Source organism: Sus scrofa, chromosome 16, assembly GCF_054392235.1.
Source record: "Sus scrofa isolate SSC_HxYL_T2T_F1_AM1 chromosome 16, Sscrofa_HxYL_maternal_Yorkshire_Landrace_v2.0, whole genome shotgun sequence".
Classification (NCBI taxonomy): domain Eukaryota; kingdom Metazoa; phylum Chordata; class Mammalia; order Artiodactyla; family Suidae; genus Sus; species Sus scrofa.
Window position 1 is genome coordinate 81,086,195 of NC_139398.1, and position 22,970 is coordinate 81,109,164.

Consider the following 22,970-nt stretch of genomic DNA (forward strand, 5'->3'; position numbering starts at 1 on the left):
GCACTCAGTAGGATTTGCTGGATAGGTGGCCACCCTAGACTCAAGCAGTCTCCATGGAGGATCCCTGTTAACAGGCTCCTGAAAGATGCTGAAGCACCCTGAGATTCCACAAGAAGGACTCCAGACTTCCTGCACTGGGCCAGGAGTCACCAAGAACCCACTTACCAGTCACTCACTCATTCGCCTGCTTCTTCATTCCCTCAGCAAATACTTTGGACAATTAAGAGAGGGTGATGAGATCGAGGTTTGCTCCTGCATGGACAGGTCAAAAATGATGACTACAGTGCATGATACATTTCCATAAGGCTCCCCAAGCAGGGGTGAGTCAGGCTTAGGGGCGAGGTGGCAGGAAGAAAGGTGTCAGCAGCAAGGGAGCAGCATGTGTGGAGGCCCAGAGGCTCACACGCACGCACGGACACAAGGACAGAGGCAGGGAGGGACGAAGCAGAAACACAAGTCCACACCTTCCTGGACTGGCAGGAAGACCACTTCCTGGTCTAAGTGGGCAGAGGAGAAGGCCGAGGAGCAGGGGAACTAAGGTGGGTGAGCGACCCCTGGGGGCTGGAGTGACCGAAGAACACTTCCTGGAGGAATCAAAGAATATTGCCTAGAAGGATGCAGAGGGTCTGGGTTCTCTCCCAGGGGAGGAAATGGCTGGGCACCCCAATGACTGCTTCAGATCCAAAGAGTCAGGGAGTGGGGTACAAAGAGCAGCCTGCATGTGCACCCCTCCTCCACCCCTAATAATGAGACATGTCTGGTCCTTCTCTGCTGCCAAAGCCTGTGCCACGAGGCCACCCACCTACCAAAGAGCAATGATGACACAGGCATCCCTCCCTACCTCTGCCGCAGGGAGGCCAGAAGAACAGATGCCTCCTCGAAGCCAGGCATGGCCCATGAGCTGCCCCACCACTCCCTGACCCCTTCTGGACCAAGCCTCATGCTCAGGGCTCCACCCACAGCGACACATCCAGCCTTCAGAACTCACCCCCCACCTCAGTATAGTTAACATTATCCTCGTTTTACAGGCCAGGAATTCCTGCATGGAGGTCAAGGGACGTGCCCACGGCTAGGCATCGGAGTCGGGCAGTGCAGCTCCAAAGCTAGAGCCCCACATGCTGCCCCACAGGGTGTCAATCTAGGGGGACTGAGGAGCCCCTTTGCCAAGGGGGGCTTCAGTAGCGGGTAGGGCAGAGGTTCCTCTTCAAGGTCACCGAGTAACCTTGTGGGCTCTTCATCGGCCACTGAGGAAGTTCAGTCTTAAGAGCAATGGGTCTCTCCCCTCTGCACAGATATCATCAGGGTTCCCACGTTGGCCCTGCAGGAGAGGAGAAGAGGCGGGGGGGCGGGGAGATGCAGGGCTTTGTCCTGCCGAGGCGTTGAGTCAGAGACTCACAGGCTAGAACACCAGCTCCACAACCACAGGCTGAGCATCCCCGGGCAAGTACCCGCACCTGTGAGCCCCCTCGCCCTCGGGTTCCCACCTGTTTATAATTGTGAGTATTTAACCGGACATGCAGGTAAAGGGCTTATTAGCCCAAAGCCTGGCAGCACAAATGATAAGTAAATGGCAGCTGCTTTACTATCGTTAACATGATCATCTTCACGATCATCTTTCTTGTGTCATTTCATACTGCGGCTTATACCATCTGAGAAAACCAAAGACATTTCAGCATCTGAAGCTCAGAATTCTCTCAAAACCAAAGGGAAAGAAGAAATGGGCCTGCTTTTCTCCCTTCCTTCTCCTATCTATACTCAGCAGAGGGCAGCAAACAGGAACCATCCAAAGATAAGAAAAGGGAGAAGAGAAACACATGGAGAGAAAGCTACACACTCATAAATACACACCCACCCACCACAGCAAGTGGAATTGTTTAGCTTCCTCTAGCTTCCAAAGTATGAACACTCCGCCTCCTCCAGCTAAGAAGGGCCAGGCAGGAAAAAAGTCGAAGCTGAAGAGACAGAAGTTCTTTTTCAGCTTGAGAAAATTTTTCAATGAACTGCCTTTTAATGTGTGGGAGTGGGGGCGGGAGGGAGAGGGGCAGCTCACAGGACACCTGTGAGGGGAAAAGAAGGCGGCAGCAAAACTCATAAGTGAGATTCAATAAAAGCAGCTTTTATCCGCTCTTCATCTTAACCCTCTCCTTACTCTGTGCTGGAAGCCTTTGTGCCTGAGCTTTCCCAGGAGAACCCTGAGGCCCACAGAGTACAGGGTGGCAAAGAGGTTTTGTCTCCAGGACAGATCTGATGCTCCCACAGCGACTGCCTGGGACACGGCGTCAGCAGGATTCCGGAGCGGCTATTTGCTGGCTTCATCCCTAGGTTTCATTTCCCCTGCTTCCCACAAGAGCATCCAGATTTTTCTCTGGGAAGCTGCTCCACAATTTGGAAGGCCTGACCCCACCCCTAGCTCCAGGGTGGGGTGGGTCAAATCAGCATAGTTCATCCTCCTGACAAGCTTTCGTGGTTCAGAGAGCACATCTGCTCCAAATTGGCCCAGTAACACCTAAGAAGGCTTGCTAGAGTTTATAGGAAAGAAGTTTCCTCTCTCTTATAAAGAAGCTACCAAAAGAGATAGACTTGCTCCTCTGGGTGTGACTATGAGGTCAGAAAGAGTTACAACCCTTTTTTTCCTACCTTGGGGCTCAATCTATCACATGAACCTCTGGATTGTAACACATCTGAAGTCCATTGCAATTACAGGAGCTAATACAGTCTCTTACTCATTTCACCGCATGTGGCGTAATTCATTCTGTTAACTGCAACTGGCAGAACCTGAGATGGCTCTTAAACTCAGATGGGCTCTGTCTGCCACCAGGAGCAAGTGGGGGACAGTAATGGTGCCACATGTGATGCATCCTTTTAATTCCTCTATTCCCCTGCTGGATTCCATTGCCACCTTAAAATGGAATCCATTTTACTTGCCATAAAACGATAAAAATTCAGGAAGTAAATTGACAAAAATAGATGTGCAAAAAAGCCTGATAAGTTCCAGCAGATAATCGGTCTTGATAAATACTGGCCTCCAAAACCTGACGTGATCATCTTGGCTCTTGAGGGATACAACCATAAGAAGGGTCAAATATTAGAATATGGGGGCAGGGGGATACACGTGATCAACCAGAGCAAGAACTTGGAGAAGAACTGCGCTTGAGTCTGCAACCCTCTGAGAATTCATCTCCCCTCACCTGAGCCTCACTTTCCATAACTACTATATGAGGGGCTTGGACTTAGGTGACTTCTCAAGCACCCTTCCCGCTCTGACACATATGGATCACTCCCCAAACACCTTCTGACTGTCTTCCAAGTACCAAGGCTTATGCTATTTGCTAGAAGAGGATGTGGTTCCTACTCTAAGACATTCCCGGGAGAGGAAGAAGTGATACACTCCTCAGCCACAGGAACTCGGGCAGGTACAGGCGACCTCGTTTCCCCACCCCGCTGTGCATGTGGACAGCAGTTCTCTGGGAAGCAAGATTCTTATTTAAATCCTCCCTGGGGGCATCAGCTCTTCCTTTACTGGCACTGACACATATATGGGATATGGTCAGATGTATGCAAAATACAGAGCCTACTGCAGACACCATCATGAGCTTTTAGCCGCCACTGGACACGCTTCTGGCTGCCAAGTTTGCCTCAGGGTGCTTTTTAGTGATGAGATCCTGATGCCATCTCTGTGTAAGAGCAGACCGCGGACAAGGTACAATTAGCAAGTGAGATGGTTATCCTTTAAATGGGCCTTTGCTTTCTCATTTCTGATTCTATTATTTGTTATCGTGTCACTGGAACCAACAGATTAAAGGCTGAACATCCTTAGACTTAGAAGAAGGCCCTGCAGTACGAACACCTCTCTAAATAGAGGTCTCATCACAAGGTAGATACAGAGGCCTGTTTAAACACACTTCTGGGAGTTCTCATTGTGGCTAAGTGGCAACAAACCCGACTAGTATCCATGAGGACTTCGGGTTCCAATCGCTGGCCTCACTCAGTGGATTAAGGATCTGGCATTGCTGTGAGCTCTGGTGTAGGTCACAGATGCGGCTCAGATCTGGTGTTGCTGTAGCTGTGACATAGGCTGGCAGCTGCAGCTTTGATTCGACCCCTAGCCTGGAAACTTCCATATGCCTCAGATGTGGCCCTAAAAAGACTAAATAAATAAATAAACACACTTCAACTATCCAGGCCTTTCCAATACAAGCTCCTGAACAAACCCCAAGGTGCTGGAGTTGGAAAAGTCCTAACAAAGTATCTATTCCCTACACTGCAAGTGAGATGCAACATGCCACGGACTCCCCTTGAGTAGCAGTGTAGAGAAAGAGTCTGAGGTCAAGTCTGGCCTTTGTGGGAAAGAGACCAATTAGCAATGCAGTTGCTGGCCCGGAGAGCGGAAGCACTTATGATACACATTAACCTTTTCCTTCTGAATCTGAGCGCTTACCTCACAGATGGAGAATCTAAGGCCCAGAGAGGTTAAACCACTTCCCTGAGGTCATACCATGAGTTCAAGGCAAAAGAGTGAACTGAAACACAGTCCTGTTCCCAGACCTTCCAGGACTGGCCTCCCCCAGGAGATGGCAAGACTGGGATGAGAAAAGAATGAAGGAAGTCAGATCTGTGCAGGTAAATCAACAACTCTTCTCCATCGGCATCAGATTTCAGCTGGGCATGGAGACAGAGAAGTGATTAGTAATCTAAAGGATCCCACCCCCTCTGTGGAAAATTAAAGAAATCATTCCAAGGCTGCATTTCCATGGTACTTCACTTTCTGATGGGTGAGGCTCTGCCACCAAGAAGACTGAAAAATGGGAGGAGAGTTAAGTATTGATTTCTGGATGTTCTAAGAATAAAGTTCAGGTCTGACACAGTGAGAAAAACTATTGACATTTGAAAATAAAAGTCATTGGTATTCCATTATCCCACCAATTTCTATTTCCACACTTGCTATTATCCAATGAAGTCATTTTTCACGAGAGATTATGGCTCAGAAATTGGGAGGGACTGCATCACGTTTCTTTAGCACAGGTTTTTAACAGCCTGTTCCCGAGCCTAGAATATGAAACAGACCACAGAATTAAACCAAGATGTTAAGCGGATTGGGACCAGGAATGAGCGGCACCCCCCGAATTAAAATGAAGATGGCTTCAAGATTGGCTTTTCTTACTTGGTTTTGCGACTTTCCAAGAAGCCAGCTGTCTGACCAGATGAGTGCTCAAATCCTAGATGCATTATGTGTCCTTTACAAATCAGCTGCCTGACCCAGCTCCAGCGGTACAACCAGGATGAGCTAGCGTGAATTACAAAGACTTAGGTTCTGAATTTGAAATCCTATATTCTTTAGTCCAGTGGAGAAATCAAGGAGTTAAAGGACTACTCAAACAGCAAGTATGCTACCCTTCTCTCAAAGCCACAAGGAAACTTCTCTCAAACCCACAAGGAATATAGTTTTCATTTGGATAAAGTCCTGTCATCTGACGTCCCCCCAGAGCCTCTGCAGTTATTTCTACTCAAAAGATCAATGAGGAGCTCTGGGATAATTCTCTACAATTACAAGAATGACAAGCTGAGCTCAGAACTGGTCAGCCGGGTCGACTGCAGCTCTGTGTGCTCGAGATGCCAGAGTCCCCAGATCGCAGCCTGATGTGCACGTCCCAGTGCACTGGGATGAGGGACGGAACACCAGCGCTTTGAGAAGTCAGCCTCCTCCCTCGAGGCCAGCTGACATTCAAACAAGGACCGGGGGCCAAGCCTGGTGCTGTGCATCTGCAGGAGAGTGAAACAAAAAGGAGCTGTGTGGAAATTTGGCAGAGTGTTCCTGAAAGGCAGCAGATGAATGCTGAATCCTATAGCATCTACAAGAGCAAATCGTTGGGGAAACAGCTCCACTCTGTTGCTCCCAGAAGCCTCAGATTTTTATTTTAAAGCAAGGATCATCAGCTGACACCCCCTACCACTATCACCAAGCCCCTTTACCACTACTTCCTCCTTTTTGCTTTCATGATATTCCAGAGAAAAAGAAATGAACAAGAACTAGACCTTCCCAGATGAGCTTCTCTGTCCATTTCAGTGAAGGGCTCGGAGCAGCGCCCAGCTGTTGCTCCCCTCTCTCTCTGCCCCAAAGGCTGCCTTACTCCATCAATCCCCTCTTGCACAAGTGAATAATTTACTTTGAAAGCTCAGGCCAAACTGGCAGTTAACCTTGACCTTCTCTCTACACATCTGGGTCTATAGAAAATGGAAATCAGGTCGTCTCTGGCATCCACAGCAAATGAAATACGAGGGCTTTCTCCAGGCAGAAGGAGGATGTCAGGGCTATTTTAGAACTGGCTACAGCTATTCCAAAGGAGAGTTTGCTCTTGGGCAGGATACAGCCCCCTTGATGTGGGGCTGCGTCCAGTACAGACCCCCACTGCTAAGGGATGTCACAAGGGACTCCTGCCTCAGGAAAGGAAAGAGAAGTGGCCAGTATCCTCCACGTTGACTAAATGATGGTATCACAGAAGGCTCGGCCAATAACCACATTTTACAGATGGAGAAACGGAGGCTGAGAGGAGATGGGAGGTGATCAAGGACACACACAGCAAGTTAACAGTAAAGCTGAGGACAGAACCCTGACATCCTGTCCCTAATGCTGGTGCAGGGTAGGAACAGAAAAAAAGAGATTTCATGAAGTAAAAACCAATCTGGATATAGAATTTAAGGAAGAGGGGTCTAAGTCAGCTGGCAGGGTTTGACAGGGGGTTAGGAAAGGAGTTGGGGCCTTAGCTTCCAAAGAGTAAGATCTACCAGAAAGATCAACCAGGCCCTTCAGAATGGTTTGCAACAAATGCTGGAGTGACAGGTTGCACGTAAATTGGTCAGCCCTGTAGCAAAGAGCCCTCTGTACTCAAGAAGCCAGACTCCTCCAGACAGCAGCCTGATTCTGATTCCTTTCCGGAGAGAAAGGAAAACCATCCAAAGTCAGCCTCTTCTCTTGTCCTGCCAACCATCAGTCAAGTTCAACCCTGATGCGCAAATTATGCACTTCCCATGGGACTGAATAAATCTCACAAGAAAACCTGAAATGTCCCACTATGTGAAAGAACCCAAACATATATACTCTCACTGGCACTACCTGAGCCAGGAGCTGGGAGCAGGAGGGATCTGATAGAGGCTTGGCTATCAGTCTACATGTACTCGTCACACACATACATGGGTGAGTTTAGAGGAGACAAAAACAATCAAGAGCAAGTCTTGGCAGCAAGAAACACCACACCTGATCAACCCTGACAAGTTCAGTAGGGGTCTTCGTACTCTGAGAAGGGACAGGGGCTGCATGTTCCATCCTCAGGGAACTGGCCACAAACAGCCCCTGGGAAATTTGGGGTTCCTTCCGCCACAGCCCCCACTTCTGGATTCTCAGACAGCCAAAGGCAGCTGGCCCCTCAAAGACAGAGCACAACCACCCTCAGCCCCCAGGTCCTGAAGCTCCAAGCATGATCTTTGCATCCTCCAAGGAAACCACAGGGTCTGCGGAAGAAATAAAGCTGGGAAGGAAGGAGGCTGAACAAACGTGAAGAGGAGGGGAGGTCCAGGTGTCTCTTAGGGCAGAGGGGTAAACAGGAAAGGGGCTGGCCTGAGTAGGTAACACCAGGATCAGCAGGTGAGGGGAAAAGAGAAAAAAAGACCTGGACACCAAACAGAAGGACTGGCATCTCCAGAAAGAAGAGTCATCCTGGGATACACGGATGCTGACCGGATTCTCCAAGAGAGAGGGAGGGTGGAAAAGGTGAGGGGACACCAAGGAGGATGGTAACCTATGGTAAGAAAGAAAGCACCAGACTGGGCTTCAGAAGTCCTGGTTTCTAGTTCTGGTTCGGTTTCTAAATGGCGCAGGGCCGTGGACAAATCCCGGTCTTCCTCTGAGCCTCGGTTTTCCCATCCAAAAAAATGGGAAGAACAGAGGCTTCTCTGGCGCTGACTCTGAGGAGACAGACAGGCGACGACAGAAAAAGGAACCGAAGATTAAAGTGATTTCGAGGAGAGCGTGCTCCCAACTCCATGGCAGCTGAGGGACTCACCTGTCCAGCCGCCGGGGCCACCGCTGCCCCGGCTCCCCCGGGGGTGCCGTCGGGCTGCCGCTCGCGGTACAGCGCCCAGAGCCCCACGTTGGGCAGAAGGACCAGGGCCGCCAGCACCAGCGCCACCGCCTGCAGAAGCCGCTTCTCCTTCCGCCTCATCGGGGCCGGTCAGCCCCGCCGCGCCCCGCCGGCCCCGCCGCGCCGCCCACAGCTCCGCGCGTCCGCCCGTCCGCCCGGCGGCGGCAGCAGCTCGGCGAGAAGAAGCGGCCGCGGCGCCGGCCCCGCTCCAACTCCGCGGCACTTCCGCCGCTCGCCGGCCAGGGAGCCGGGCTCAGCCACCGCGCCGCCGCCGCGGGGAGGTCGCCACCAACACCCACGCCCACGAGTCCCGCCGAGCCGCGCGCTCTGCCCTGGCCTCCTGGGTATCGGTGGCAGAGCATGGTGCACTATGGGCCCCGGCCTTCTCACGGCCCTTCGTGCTCCGCCCGGACGCAGCGGGCCCCTCTGGGGACCGCTCCCCCCTCTTGGACCGCAATGGTGCGGCCCGCTCCTCCGCTGCTCCCCCGCCCGCGGGAGCTTTGCGAAAGTCCGGGAGTTGGCGAGTTGGGCGCTAACTGGTCCGCGCCGGGACCCGCTTGCGCGGACCCCAAAGTCCCGCCGGCCACCTCGGCTCCGGACTCCAGTCGGGAGTTTTTGGGCTCCCATGGGATAAGCAGAGTGTGCTGGAGTCCCGCCGGATGCTCAGCGCCTGCAGCCCCCAGGGCTGTGGCTTCCCACCCCTCTAAGCTCGGCCACAGGACCCGCGGACCTCCCTTGCACCCCGGGCCTCGGCATTCCCAGGCGGGAAGTGGGGCCACAGCTGCGCTGCACGCGCGCGTTACTGTCGTAGTTTTCTTCCCTCTGAGGTCCTGGCTGTACGTGTGAACGCCCTGTGTAAAGTGGGGAGTGCGGTTTGCACCGGCTACCCGTCTGTTGTCCCTGCAGACTGCGGGACCTTTTCTTACGCAAGTCCAGCCTCCTTGGAGTTGGAATGCCCTCCAGTCCTACGAGTGCTTCTAGGCACTCAGCTCACCGAGCACTTTTTCGAAACCTCTTGTCAGTTCCTATCTCCCGTTCAGCTTCTAAGCAAACTGTGTCAGGCACCAGGAGGAAGTGAAAACAAACTCGAGCCTTGACGTCTGGGATCTGAAACATTAAACGCATAATCACATTAGGCGAGCGAATGTGTCTATAATCGTAGTAAGGGCTCTGAGGAAGTCGGCCGCCTAGGCGCAGGGAGCTGTGGCCAGCGGCCGGGGAGCCTGACTCCCGAAGGTGACGCCTGTGGCTCCTCAGTGCTCTTCACTTAATTGCTTCCTGTCTGATGCTGAGACACATTCACCCTTTTGGTTGCCTTCCTTTTTGGTCAACTACACTTGTGTCCTCTTGATTTTCTAAGTCTCCGGCCCAGCTTCCTCCCTCCGCCCCAGCCTTGGCTCAGAGTCCTGGTGACTCCTGCCTCCCAGTTCTTCCAGCTGCAGGCCACGGGGACTCAGTTTTCTGAAATCAGCTCGGACCTTGACATCTGCTACAAAAACTCCAAAACGTCATAGCCTAAGGCTCTATAGAGGCCACACTCCTCTCTGTGACCTGCTAGAGCTGATCAAATATTCTCTTCCCTCTGCTCTGCCCTGACCAGTTGCATAAAGGCTGTTTTCCTTTATGTGCTGTTGATGATGCGGTTCCTTTCACCTAGAAAGCCCTCTCCTCATCTCCATCTATGTGGGGGGTAACCTTGTCCACTTCCATGTCTAGTTGAACTGCCACCTCCTCCATGAAGTCCTCCAAAACTCCTCCTCAGGGGGGCTGCTGTCTTGGATTTGTCATGGTCGTGCTTACCTTCTATTGAAATGTTTACTGTACACCAGGCACCATGCTAAACCCTTGACAAGCATTACCTTCTTTTAATGAGGTAATAAGTGCTTTTCTTATCCTTGTTTGCAAGTGAAATTCAGGTTCAAGAAAAGCGGCAGCCAGAATGATCCTGGTTTAGCAAAGATCAGAGAGCATCACTCCTCTGCTCGAATCCCTCCATGGCTTCCCATCTTCCACTGGATTCCCATAAGAAACCACAAGATCCTACAAGGCCATAGATGAACAATCCTCACCCTTTAGCATCTCCGCTGTGCCCCCGCCCACTGGCCTTCATGCAGTGCCTCAGAGCACACACACATTCCTGCCTCCAGGGCTTGCTCTTGATATCACCTCTGCCTAGAATGCCCACTCTACCATCCCTAGATCCTAGCCCTATACCTTTTTTTAAAAAAATGTTTCGTGGTAAAATATGCATAACAAAATTTACCATTTTAAACATTCGGTGGCATGAAGTACATTCCCATTGTTGTGCAACCATCACCATTATCCAACTCCAGAACTTTTTCATTATCCCAACCTGAAACTCTGTACCCATGGAACACTTAACTCCCCAATTCCCCCTCTCCCTCAGTCCCTGGTAAATACTCACCATTCTACTTTCTGTTGTTAAGAAGCTGACCATTAGAGGTACTCCTTCTAAGTGGAATCATACATATTTGTCCTTTGCGTCTAGCTTACTTCACACAACAATGTTTGCAAGATTTACCCCTGTTGTAGTATGTGTCAGAATTGCACCTCTTTTTAAGACTGAATAATATTCCATTGTATGCATGTACCACATTTTGTTTATCTGTTCAACCACAAAGGGACATTTTGGATTACTTTCACCTTTTTGGCTATGGTGAATAATACTGTTCTGAATAGCCCCCTGGTTTTTTTATACTGCAGTTGATGTGCTAGTGGATTTCCATCCTATCTCTTTGACAAAAGTGGAAGTTCCTAGAGGGAAAGACAGTGTTGCAACACTTTTATGCACCTCCACAGCACCAAGCGCAGTGCCAGAAACAGTAGCTAGAGTGATCCTTTTACAAACCGAGGCTCACTCTGCTCCTGGGAATCCACCTAGGACTTCCCTTCAAGTTAGAATAAGCTCAGAGTATCCTTAGCACAGCCTGTGAGGGCCTCTATGATCTGACCCAACTTCTAGATTTTTGCCCTCTCTCCTTCTCATCCAGTTACACTGGTCTTCTTGCTACAATTCTTCAAATACACCAAGTTAATAATGATCTCAGGGCCTTTGCAAATTGGCTCTGCCACTGAATCTCCTCCTCTAAATGGCTGCACAGTTCTCTCCCGCCCGTCATTCAGGAACCAAGTCAAATGTTCCTTAGAGAGAGCCTCCCTCACCAGCTGATCTAAAATATCAAAGAATGCCTCCGTTATCTCCTCTTGCTTGATCTTCTTTAGAACAGGTATCATTTTTGGTTCCCCTCTCTACAATGTGAGCTCCAAGCAAGGAGGAACTTTGTAATTTTTCATCCTCTACTAGCACATACTTCTCTTTTTGTGAATTAGAAAACCAATCCTTCTAGGTGGAAGAATTTGCAAAGAGAGTGCCCACCTCCCCCTGGGCCAAAGCAGAGCTGGTGGAGCCAGGGCACATGGATTTCAGCTCATACTCTGCTCAATCACATAAAGCTAAACTGTGGCTTCTTCCAGGCCTGGAACACAGTAGGTACTGAATAATTACTGCTAGAGGGAAGTACAGCCGCTGAAGTCATGTATGGGAAAATCTTCAGTGTCTCCTGCCTACCCATCTCAGCTCCCATGAGGATTCTGCACAAAATTGGATTTGAGCTTTTTCTTATGTTTCACCTGAGTGACTTGTTGATCAAAGCTGCACACCAGCTGGGTCAGCTCTCAATAGAAACTAGCCAACGAACCCAGCTTTAATCCCAGGGCGCTTTGATCACAATGCGGGATGCGCCAGGCATGGGCCCTGGGGTTGGGGAGATCCTCTTAGGGCTTTATTCCTCTCACCGAGACAACACCATTGGAGATGTGTGAGCAGCACATGCGCTCTGGCTGTTTTCCTGGGAAAACTAATCTGGACATCAACTGAAAGTGATCAAGAAATGTTTTCAGAGTGAGCCCTCCTAGGCCCATTGTGGGCATTAAATAAGACCATGTACATAAAGCACTTACTGCAGACGTTGGTCCAGTGTGACTAGTGGCTATGGGTAAAATAAAAGTCCAGCACCCAGAGAACATCAATGAGGGATGGACAGGGTATCAGCTGCATGGCAAAAACCTCCATCTCTGGCCCGAGCCTCTCCAATCTCATCAATCGCGCTCCTTGTCACTCACTCCAAACCAGCCAGCCCCACCTTCGTCCTGGTCCTTGAAACCGTCAGGACATTCCAACCCCAGGCCTTTACGTTAGCCCTTGTCTCTGCCAGGAATATTGTTTCCCCCAACTTCCCCCAGTGTTGCTCCCTCCTAGCTTTCAGGTTTCAGCTTAAACTTCCCCTCCTCCCAGAGACTCTCCCTGACAGCATACTAGAAGTGTTCTCCTCTGTACTTGACCTCTTGCTGTGTTTTCTTCATAGTGCATATCCCTCTCGGCCATAGATCTATGTATTTGCTTGTTGACTCTTTTTTTAGCCCCTCCAAATGGATTGTCACCGGCAGGGGGCAGAGACCTCATCTGCTCATTCTTACTCTGTCTCCATATCCTGGAACATACGTGCGTGGCACATAGAAAAGGTTTAACACACACACTTGATGAGCATCTTCTCTCTTCCCCCACTTTCCCAACTGTACTTCCTTTACTTTACTCTTTTCCTTTTTTTTTTTTTTTTTTTTTTTTTTTGTCTTCTTCAGGTTGCCCCCGAGGATATGGAAGTTCCCAGGTTAAGGGTCAAATTGGAGCTGTACCTGCTGGCATACACCAGCCACAGCCATGCAGAATCGGAGCCACATCTGCGACCTATACCACAGTTCACAGCAACGCCAGATCCTTAACTCACTGAGCAAGGCGAGGGATCAAAACCTCATGCATCCTCATGGATCCTAGTCAGGTTCGTTAACCAGTGAGCCACAACAAGGGACCTCCTCTTTTCCTTTTTTAAATGATCTGCTTATTTTCTCACTCACTCTTCAGTTGTCCCTTTTGTCATCAGTTACCTGCAGATCTTTCAGGATCCCGCCAGGACAGCCTTCCGCAAGAAGGCTCAGCTAGAAGAGAGGCAACAGGACAGGAAAGCCATCAGACTTTCTGATGAGGATATGAGAGCCCTTCCTACTAGATGGCCTCACCTTGGCTTTCAGAGTAAGGCTGATCCCATTTGCCAAGGTCTGTACCCTCAGGCTGGTATGGCCTAGGCCTGCACTGAGGGGTGTGAAAGTGGAACAGATCAGCAAGTCAGGAGGTGTTGGTCTGATAATCAGTCAACCTCTAACATCATTAACCTTGGCCAAGCCCCTTAGCTATTCTGAGCCTCAATTTCCTCATAAGCTAAATGCAGATAATAATGACTCTGTAATGACATAATTCCCAAGCTGGTGAGAGAGAGAGCTCTGCTTGACTCTAAGCAAAATCCAAGAGGCTATGGGTGTTGGACGTCTGTGCATGCGGCAAACCTAAAGACTTCTTGCTCCTCCTCTCCTTGGAGCTCGTCAAACACTCTCAGAAAAACTAAGCTCCCTAATTATGCGACCTCTTGGCAACGGCTTCCCTTAAGTCAGAGTGTTTCTGCTTACGGGGTGATTGTTTGCTATGTCTCCACCACTGGACTATTAGCCCCATGAGGACAGAGATCATGTTGTTTCTGTTTGTTTGTTTTGCTCAATGCCTAGTACAGCATATCCTCAATGCCTAGAATAGTACCTGGCCCCCAACAGGTTCTCAACAAACACTTGGGAAGTGAATGAATGAATCGATTAATTAATCAACCTCCTTAAAATCTGCACTCAAGAAACTCATTAACACTCGAGTCTTTGACCCAAACTGCTGGGTCTACCAGGCTGGTCATTTAACAAGGGTCACAATTCTAAATATAAAGCAAAAGGACACAAGTTCTGGAGCTGAAATTTCCCTGCATGGCTCTGATAAGCCCACATCAGTCCAGACTTTGCTCCCACCTTCCTGTGCAGCTTCAGACTGGCCACTCAAATTCTCTGAGCATCATATTTATCATGAATGGATCCAAGAGTGTATGCATTAGCAAGAATTAAAGATGTCTAGATAAAAAAAGAATATGGTCATATTAAAGTAGTTAAACCAGATGCTTGTTGAGGTCTTTTTTAGTTCTAAAATTCTGGGACTCAGTCTTGCAAGGTAGGATGGGAGGAGGGCAGTCAGACATGGAACACTATTCTGGTGGTTCAGTCCGGTGTGTGTACGTAGCGGCATTTCAGCTCCGAGTCTGAATAAAAAGAAAGGGTTTGCAGGATGCCTATTCAAAATGACCTCTAGACAGAAAATTGCTTCTCTCTTGGAGTCTACTTTGTCATTTCCACACTGAGATGCCAATTAAACCAATCCTGCCAACCATAAAGGAATGTTATTGAATCAAGACAGTGATTGTGGAAGGTGCCTCAAGTAGGATACATTTTGAAAGAGCAAACAGAGAAGGTCGTACATTTCAAAGAGCAAATATACTACATCACGGGGTGGGTATAATTCAGACTATTAGTCAGAAGGGTCAGATTCAAATGTCAAATGTAGAGGAAGCCATCCTCCTTCTGTTTCTGCCATTAAAATGCTTGTGTGTGTGCGTGTGTGTGTATCAGGGTTTGGGAAATGAGTGATTCCTGTTCAATTACTTTTCATTTTCCATAAAGGAAGAACATTGTACAAAGTACAAATAAAGAGGTGGTGGGGTGCAGGGGCAAGGGGCTTCCTAGAAGTTTAAGGCTCTTGGAGAAATGACATCATCTGTGGGCACTTATGTGAAATAAACTTGGATACACTATAACTCAGTGGTCTTCACTTCAACTGCTCTTAACTTTGGAATCACCTGGGGACCTTTTAAAACTCTAGAGGCCCACCCTGCACCCTAGACCAATTAAGTCAGAACCTCTAGGGGTAGGACTCAGCCATTCCTAGGTGCAGCCAAGTGTAAGCAAACTACTCCTCCATAACTTTCAAGCTCTAAAACCCTTCTAGGTTTCCTTTGGCCTAAGCGGCATGTCATCGGATGTTCCACTAGGTGGCACCTTCCAGCAAACTTAAGTGGGTCCGAAGAGGTCTCTTCTAGGTCTACCTGAAAGGAATGATTTCAGAAAGCAAGGCTTGGTGGTCCTTACTGGAGACAAAGGGTCTGCACTCTTGATGAGAGGCTAAATTTGTTGGTTAACGACTGGCCGGTAAGCGCTAGAGCCACAGAATATTAAAAGATTCCTCCTTGCTAGGAAACTGAGGCCTGGAGGGGGCGCAGCTCCAGCTGGGCTCACCACAGTCTCTTCCCGTATAGGTCCAACAGGAACAACAACACTCCGTACCCGCAACCCCTACCTCCCACCCCTGCTCAAAAGTCCTCCATGAGTCCTGCCATGGGCATCGGTGATCATCCGTCCTTTTCATCCGGTCAGTTGACAACACTCTGGTATCCTTTGAGGGTTTACCTTCCTGCACCTCAGCTGGGAGGCTGGATCAGAGCTGACTCCACCCTCAGCTTCTGGCTTAGCCAATCAGAAAGTGATGCTATTTACTCCCCCTACGTGATTGGTCCAGGCATGGACACCTGACCTACCCAAGGCAAAGTAGAACAATCGCTATGAATTTTGTGGAGGTTTTTGGGTTTTGGTTGGTTTAGGAAGCAGTGGTCCCTTCCAGATCCACCATGAGGAGTGGATTGGACATCTTATCTTTGTCCCTCCTGGCCCCAGAGAGGTGCTATAGGATGCATCAGTGGGCTTCCTTGCTCTGTCTTCCTGTTGGAGTTAGCCCTTGGGGAGCCAGGGCAGGATACCGAAGGGAGGCAGAAGAGCCAGGTCAGGATGTTTCTTCTCCCAGCTTCCTTACTGGGCTGATGCCACAGGCTGGCTGTAGCCACTACTAAAGGCCACAGCTCCTGTCAGGCTCTCTTGATTCTGAGAATCCCTCTCAGGATTCTGAGAAGTGCCTTCCCCTACCCTTCAGGACAGCATACCACTGTTTCTAGCCCCAGGGTACTACACGGTCCTTGGCTGTTACCCTATACCCTGTCCCATGGGCCTCTTAGTAAATGCGTCTCACATTTCCCACAGTAGGAAAACCATGCATTTTCTGCTGGGACCCTACCTGAATCAAGGGGAGAAGCTTCCCGAGAACCTGAGAACGGCACCCACACAGAGGAAAGGAGCTGAAAAATCTCCTAGTTACCCAAGCCAACCCCTGATGTCATCCTGGCCTCCACTCCAGCTCACCTCCCACATTCAAACAATTATCTAATAATGCTAATTTTATTGCCTAATAAATTTTAAATCTATTCCTTCCCCCCAGGCCTACTATATGAAGCGTATTGCAGGTGCTGGCAAGAAGAATCCCTGATCAGAACTCTGCTACCTCAATTGACCAAATTCTTTACATTGTGGACTGGCTCCACCCTCAGCTACCACAAACCCTTGGCCTATGCTTGCCTGACCTAGATCAAAAGGATGAGCAGAGCCACTCAGATTAGGTCTCAGAAATTGGAATCAAGTGGCAGAGAATGGAGAAGGCAGCTGGCTGTGGGTCCTAAAAGTGGAAGTTCAGGTAGCATCAGGGTGGAGATTCTTCTCGGGACAAACAATGAGAAGTTACTGGAAAGGGGATACCATCACAAACAACAAGAAGTGCTCTAGTTGAAAACACAATGGACCAGAGATGCAAGGAACAGAGATGCCGAGAGAGACAATTATGAAGGATAACTGCCTTGACTCTTGGTTTTCTAGTTCCAGATCCCTGCCCTACGGTGTCTATGGGGTTTCCCGCTGTATACCCTTTCCTTGACGTCATAAGCGAGTCTCTGTCCCTTATGATCTAAGGAGCCTTGGCCTTGATACTCTAGATTCAGAGTCCAAGTTAAAGCCTTTATCATCTCATTTGAATTGTTGCAGTAGTCTCGTAACTCCTCTACCACTTGAGTCCTGAACCTATCAGAATCTATCTTCCCACCACCACAGTGACTATTCTGGTACATAGACTTGCCATGTTGCTTCCTGCTGGTGGTCTTCCCATTGTATTCACAGTAAAGTTCAAGGATTGGCCTTGCAGTCTGTGCTAAACTGCTCGTAACTGCTTACCTTAATCCTGTGGCTTCTGGCCTCCATGCCCTTGCTCATGCTGATCCCTCTTCCAGGGCTGCCCTGTACACTTTTTGCGTGGATAAACTCTTAGCCAGCTTGATGTCCTCGCCTCCTCCTCACCTCCTGCCTGACTCCTTCCTCCTCCCAGCCAGTAGCTCTAAGAGCCCATCCCATTTGTGTAGTTTCTATTTTAGCATTTACATATGAATAAAGATGACAGGATGCTGTTAGCTAACTTTGATGGAGATTTTGTTACAAACCAAGCTCTAAGTTAACACTTTACAAACATTATTCCTTTTAATCATCACCAAAAATCCTCTGAGGTAGGTTTGATCATTATTCCCATTTTCCAGAGAATACTGAAGCAGAGAGGCGCAGTGACTTGCCCATGTAGGAAGGAGTAGACTCAGGTCTACTCTTTCTTTCTTTTTTTGGTCTTTTTAGGGCCACACCCACGGCAGGTTCCCAGGCTAGGGGTCAAACTGGAGCTGTAGCTGCTGGCCTACACACAGCCCCAGCGATGTGGGATACAAGCCACATCTGCGACCTACACCACAGCTCACAGCAACGGCGGATCCTGGCACTGAGCAAGGCCAGGGATTGAACCTGTGTCCTCATGGATACTAGCCAGATTCGTTTCCGCAGAGCCATGGTGGGAACTTCTCTTTTCTTTTTTAATAGCTTTATTGAGATATAATTCATACGCCATTCAATACATTCACCCACATCAAGTGTCCAAGTCAATGGATTTTAGTATATTCACAGAGCTGTGTGTAACCACAATCAGCTCTAGAACGTTTTCATCACCCCAGAAAGAAATTCATACTCATTAATTACTCATTTTTTGCTGCTGGCATGGTGCCCAGCATGTAGTATCTGTTCAACCAGCACTTCCTGAAGAATGGATGGCTGCCCTACTTCTGAGGACAGGAGAAGGTGCAGAGAGTCTCTTTGTGCAATTTTTGCACCTCAACATCAATCAAGGGATTTATTTACTTGATTCTTCGGGTTATTTCTTTTATGCTATTTCCCTCTAGTAATAACCTCTACTTACTGTTTATGTGCCAAACCATACACTGAGGGATTTGCCTGTGTTATCTCATCAGTACCCAACAACCAGGAGTTCCCGTTGTGGCTCAGCAGGTTAAGGACCTGATGTTGTCTCTGTAAGGATGCAGGTTCGATCCTTGGCCTCACTCAGTGGCTTACAGAGTGCTGCAAGCTGTGGCACAATTTACAGATACAGCTCAGATCTGGTGTTGCGGTGCCTGTGGTGTAGGCCTCAACTGCAGCTCCGATTCAAACCCCCTAGCCCAAGAACTTCCATATGCCACAGGTGTGACCGTAAAAAAGAAAAAAAAAATTACCCACAACAACACCTGAGAATAGGTATTACTGCATCCATTATTCAGATGAGAAAACCAAGGCTTGGAAATTTTATCAATCTGCCTAAAGTCATACAACTAGTAATCACCCCATCCCAACATTAAGTAAACTTCTACCACCTGTAATTGAAAATGACACCAGGCCTGGGCACTATGCTCAGTTCTTCATGTCCATCACCCATTTAGTCATTTAGTCATTCATTCAGTAGATATTTATTAAGAACCTACTACATGCCAGGCACTATGACAAGTACTAGAGATTGAGTGGTGGGCAAATAGATCAATCATGGTCTCCTAAGGCTCACAATCTAGTGGCAGAAAAAGCATTGTAAAAAATGAACATACAAATTACAATTGCATTTGGTGGGAGGAAGGAGAAAGGTCTTCTGGGCTGCTGAGGACAGAATTGATATTAGAATCCAGCACAACAGGCTTTCTGCAAAGTTACACCAACGTGACTCCCCTAGGCCATTCTAATGGGATTTTGGAAAATGCCTTCTGGGTAGCACTTGTCCCCGTAGGAGGTCTACAGGTCCTTGTCCCTTACTGTGAGAAGTGCGCACACACACACACACACACATACATACACACACACACACACACACACACACACACACACACACACACACCCCATACCCCCAGCTTCAGAGAGAGCTAGGAGAAAGCCAATGAAGTGGGCTTTGCAAATGCTCTCTGTCCTCAGCTGGAGGATTTGAGTTTGAAGAGCACTTTTCTATTCACTGTGCTGCACTTTGCTTTTATCATGTACCTGGTCTTGGAGATCTTGCCGTATAAATACTTCGAGATTGTCCCATTCTTTTTTCCAATTGCAAAGTACTCCACAATGTATGGAAAAAACAAAGTTCAACAGTCCCCAAATCTGAAAAGGAAATTTGAAGTTGTTTTCAATTTGGGGCCATTAAAATAATGTCATAGTGAATAACTTCTTGCCCCCCTTGTTCTGGAGTATGGAAGTGAATCTTCAGGAGAAATTCCTAGAAGAAGGATTTGCTGGGTCAAAGGGAAAAGGCATCTGTAGTTTTGAAAGACTGCCACATCCCCCACCATCGGGTTTGAATCTTTTTACATTCCCATCAGCAATGTATGAGGGTATTTGAATCTTCACAGTCTAGGTCTATAAAAAAAAATGTTTAAGTGTGCATTTTTTTAGAAAAATGTACACTCCCGACTTCTTTTAAAAATTGCAAGACATGGCCTTAACAAGCTGGGGCTGAGTGGTCACTGAGACCAAGTCACCACTATAGCCCCTGTGGGTCTTGGAGGTTTCAGCTCCTGATTTGGTCCAGCCCCTTCATAATGAAGATGAGCTCCACACATTCCTAGAGGAACTGCACACTAGAACCCAGGTCCCCTGCCTCCTAGTCTACTATGCCATGTGGCTTCTCATGTAAGTACAAGAGAGATGAGAGGCGAGGGACAGTAGGTGTATAAAAGCACGGACAATGCAAACTATTGCCTTTGAAGTGGGTAAGCAGTGAGATCCTGCTGTATAGCACTGGGAACTATATCTAGTCACCTGTGATGGAGCATGATGGAGGGTAACATGAGAAAAGGAAAGTATATATATGTGTGTGACTGGGTCACTTTGCTGTACAGTAAAGAACTGATAGAACATTGTAAACTGACTGTAATGAAAAAATGAAAATCATTTAAAAAAACAAAAATAAAAGCACGGACAATTCAGCATTAAAATTGGACTTTTTTTTTTTGCAGCACTTAACTTAGCTTAGTAAATATATCACACCACCCTATAGTTGATTAAATTGTGACTAATCTGCATAGATCAGAGTGACAAATTGGTTTCTATTTCTTTTGAACAACCCAAAAGAGGGCTGATGTCACAGCAGAAGGATTCAGCTTATATACTCATTTATTCCCTCATTCATCAAATGCAGACTCTGTGCTAGTCCTTGATCCAGGCACTGGGGGTTCAAAGATGAACAAGCATTTAAACACAGGGACCTGAACAGACAACCATGCAAAAACGTGATATAAATTGTTAAGCGTTTCATTGGAGGAATGTACAGGCTGCCATGAGAGCCCAGAGAAGGGAACTTCTCATTCTTCTTAGGGACTCATGGGAGAGGTTACAAGGGAGATGACATTTGGGTGGATCCTGAAGGATGTGTAGGAGTTTGCTAAGAAAAAGAAGGAATATCTGACTAGTATCCATGAAGATGAAGGTTCAACCCTTGACCTTCTTCGGTGGGTTGAGGATCCAGTGTTGCCATAAGCTGTAGTGTAGGTTGCAGACGCAGCTCGGATCCCGTGTTACTGTGGCTGTGGCATAGACCAGTGCTCCAATTTGACCCCTAGCCTGGGAACTTCCATATGCCACAGGTGCAGCCCTAAAAAAGCAAAAAAAGAAAGAAAAAAAGAAGGAATATGAGAAAGATTTTCTTGATAAACAACGTTCAAAGACAAAAAGGACCAGTGTTCCCATTGTGGCTCAGCGGGTTGCAAACCCAGCTAGTATCCATGAGGATGCAGGTTCAATCCCTGGCCTTACTCAGTTGGTTAAAGAACTCACATTGTGTGAGCTATGGTGTAGGTCTCAGAAAGAGCTTAGATCTGGTATCACCGTACCTGTGGCATAGGCCAGCAGTTGCAGCTCCGATTTGACCCCTAGCCTGGGAACTTCCACGTGCCTTTAAAAAAAAAAAAAAAAAGCAGACAAGGAGGACCTCAGAAAGTGGCAGAAAATCAGTTCAAAAAAGGTTTGAGCAATAAACAAATAAAGAGAAAAAGAAGGAAAGAGCATATATCCAGAAAAAATAAATACTCTATAAATTTGAAAAGATAGTTGCATTCCAAGGTTTGTCGCAGTGCTATATACAATAACCCAAATATGGAAGCAAAAATATCCATCAACAGATGAGTGGAAAAAGATGTGGTATATATACATATAATGGAATACTACTCAGCCATAAAAAAGAATGAAATAATGCCATTTGTAGCACCATGGAGGGACCTAGAGATTATCATACTAAGTGGAGTAAGTCAGAGAAAGACATATCATATGAACTCACTTATAAGTGCAATCTAAACTATTATACAAGTGAACTTATTTACAAAACAGAAACAGACTCAAGGACATAGAAAACAAACCTGTGGTTACTGAAGGGGAAAGGTAAACAGGGGTCAATTAGGAATTTGGGATTAGCAGACACACACTACTATAAATAAACTAGATAAACAACAAGGATCTACTGTATAACACAAGTACTGAACTATATTCAGTACTTTTTAATAACATACATATATATGTGAAAGGTTTTACATATATATAACTTATTTTAAGTTACATGAATATAACCGAATCACTTTGCTGTACACTTGAAACTAATACAACATTGCAAATCAACTACACTTCAATAAAAATAAATGTTTAAAAAAATAAAAAGGAAAGAAATTTACTGCCTTATTTAATTGAAATGTCAAAGGTAGTTTGCCTTCAGGCACAGCAAGATCCAGGTGTTTAAAGAATGTCATCAAGCCTAAGAAACATTCTCAACTCTGTTTCTTCTTCTTTTTTTCTTCTTGCTTTTTAGGGCCGCCCCTGCGGTATATGGTGGTTCCCAGGCTAGGGGTCGTATCTGAGCTGTAGCCACTGGCCTATGCCACAGCTACAGGAATGCCAGATCCGAGGCCGGTCTGTGACCTACACCACGGCTCATGGCAACACCAGATCCTTAACCCACTGAACAAGGCCAGGGATCGAACCTACCTCCTCATGGATCCTAGTCAGATTCACTTCCACTGAGCCACGAAGGGAACTCCTGCTTCTTCTTTATACATATTCTTTGCCTTGCCCTCAGGCAGCTTACTCTCTTCAGGTGACAGGGTGCCTTCTGGTAGCCCCAGGTTTACATTATCCTGACTGCTAGCAATGCTTGGGAAGCTGACTTTTTTCCCCAATAGCTTCCCTAAAAATCCCAGGACTGAGTCTCATTGTCTAGGCCTGGGTTACTCACTCACCCCTGCCCCGAAGGAAAACCAGATGCTGGCTGTTGGGCAAGACCACCAGACCCCAAAGCAGTGGGGGACTGGGAGTGCACCTGTCTCATGAGGGCCAGAGGAGCCCAGCTCGAGGAGCTGGATCCACATCGCCATCTCCGAGGTGGGAAAACAAGAGCTCAAGGTTCCTAGAGTGAAAAGATGGAGGAAGAAGGAGCAGGAGTTAGAATGCAAGTCTCTTAGGACAAATGACTTCATATTATGAGGAGGGAATTAAGGGAAAGGGAAGTGACTTGTCCACAGTCACGCAACACAGTAGGGGCAGAGTCCAGGAGAAGTCCTGGTGCCTCGAATCCCAGGACCCTCATGTAGTGAGCTGTCACACATCTGAGTAGGCAAAGAGGTCTTGGAGAAGGATGTGGAC

At 47.8% G+C, this 22,970-nt stretch overlaps 1 protein-coding gene across 20 annotated transcripts in view; it reads right to left on the minus strand.

The window, feature by feature from the left end:
* GALNT10 (polypeptide N-acetylgalactosaminyltransferase 10) overlaps positions 1–22,970 on the minus strand; it is a 308,233-nt gene that overhangs the window by 227,079 nt on the left and 58,184 nt on the right. For 8 of the 20 annotated variants that reach the window (XM_085001909.1, XM_085001902.1, XM_085001908.1 and 5 more), the window contains one exon: positions 19,338–19,448. The exons of 10 other annotated variants lie outside the window; for them this stretch is intronic. Coding sequence is in view for 1 of the 10 variants with exons in the window: in XM_021076942.2 (XP_020932601.2) it covers positions 8,058–8,216 (159 nt within the window). In the remaining 9 variants the exon portion in view is untranslated. Of the gene's footprint in view, positions 1–8,057; positions 8,352–19,337; positions 19,449–22,970 lie in introns of those variants that run through there. 2 more of the 20 variants (XM_085001905.1, XM_021076942.2) reach the window with 1 other exon arrangement.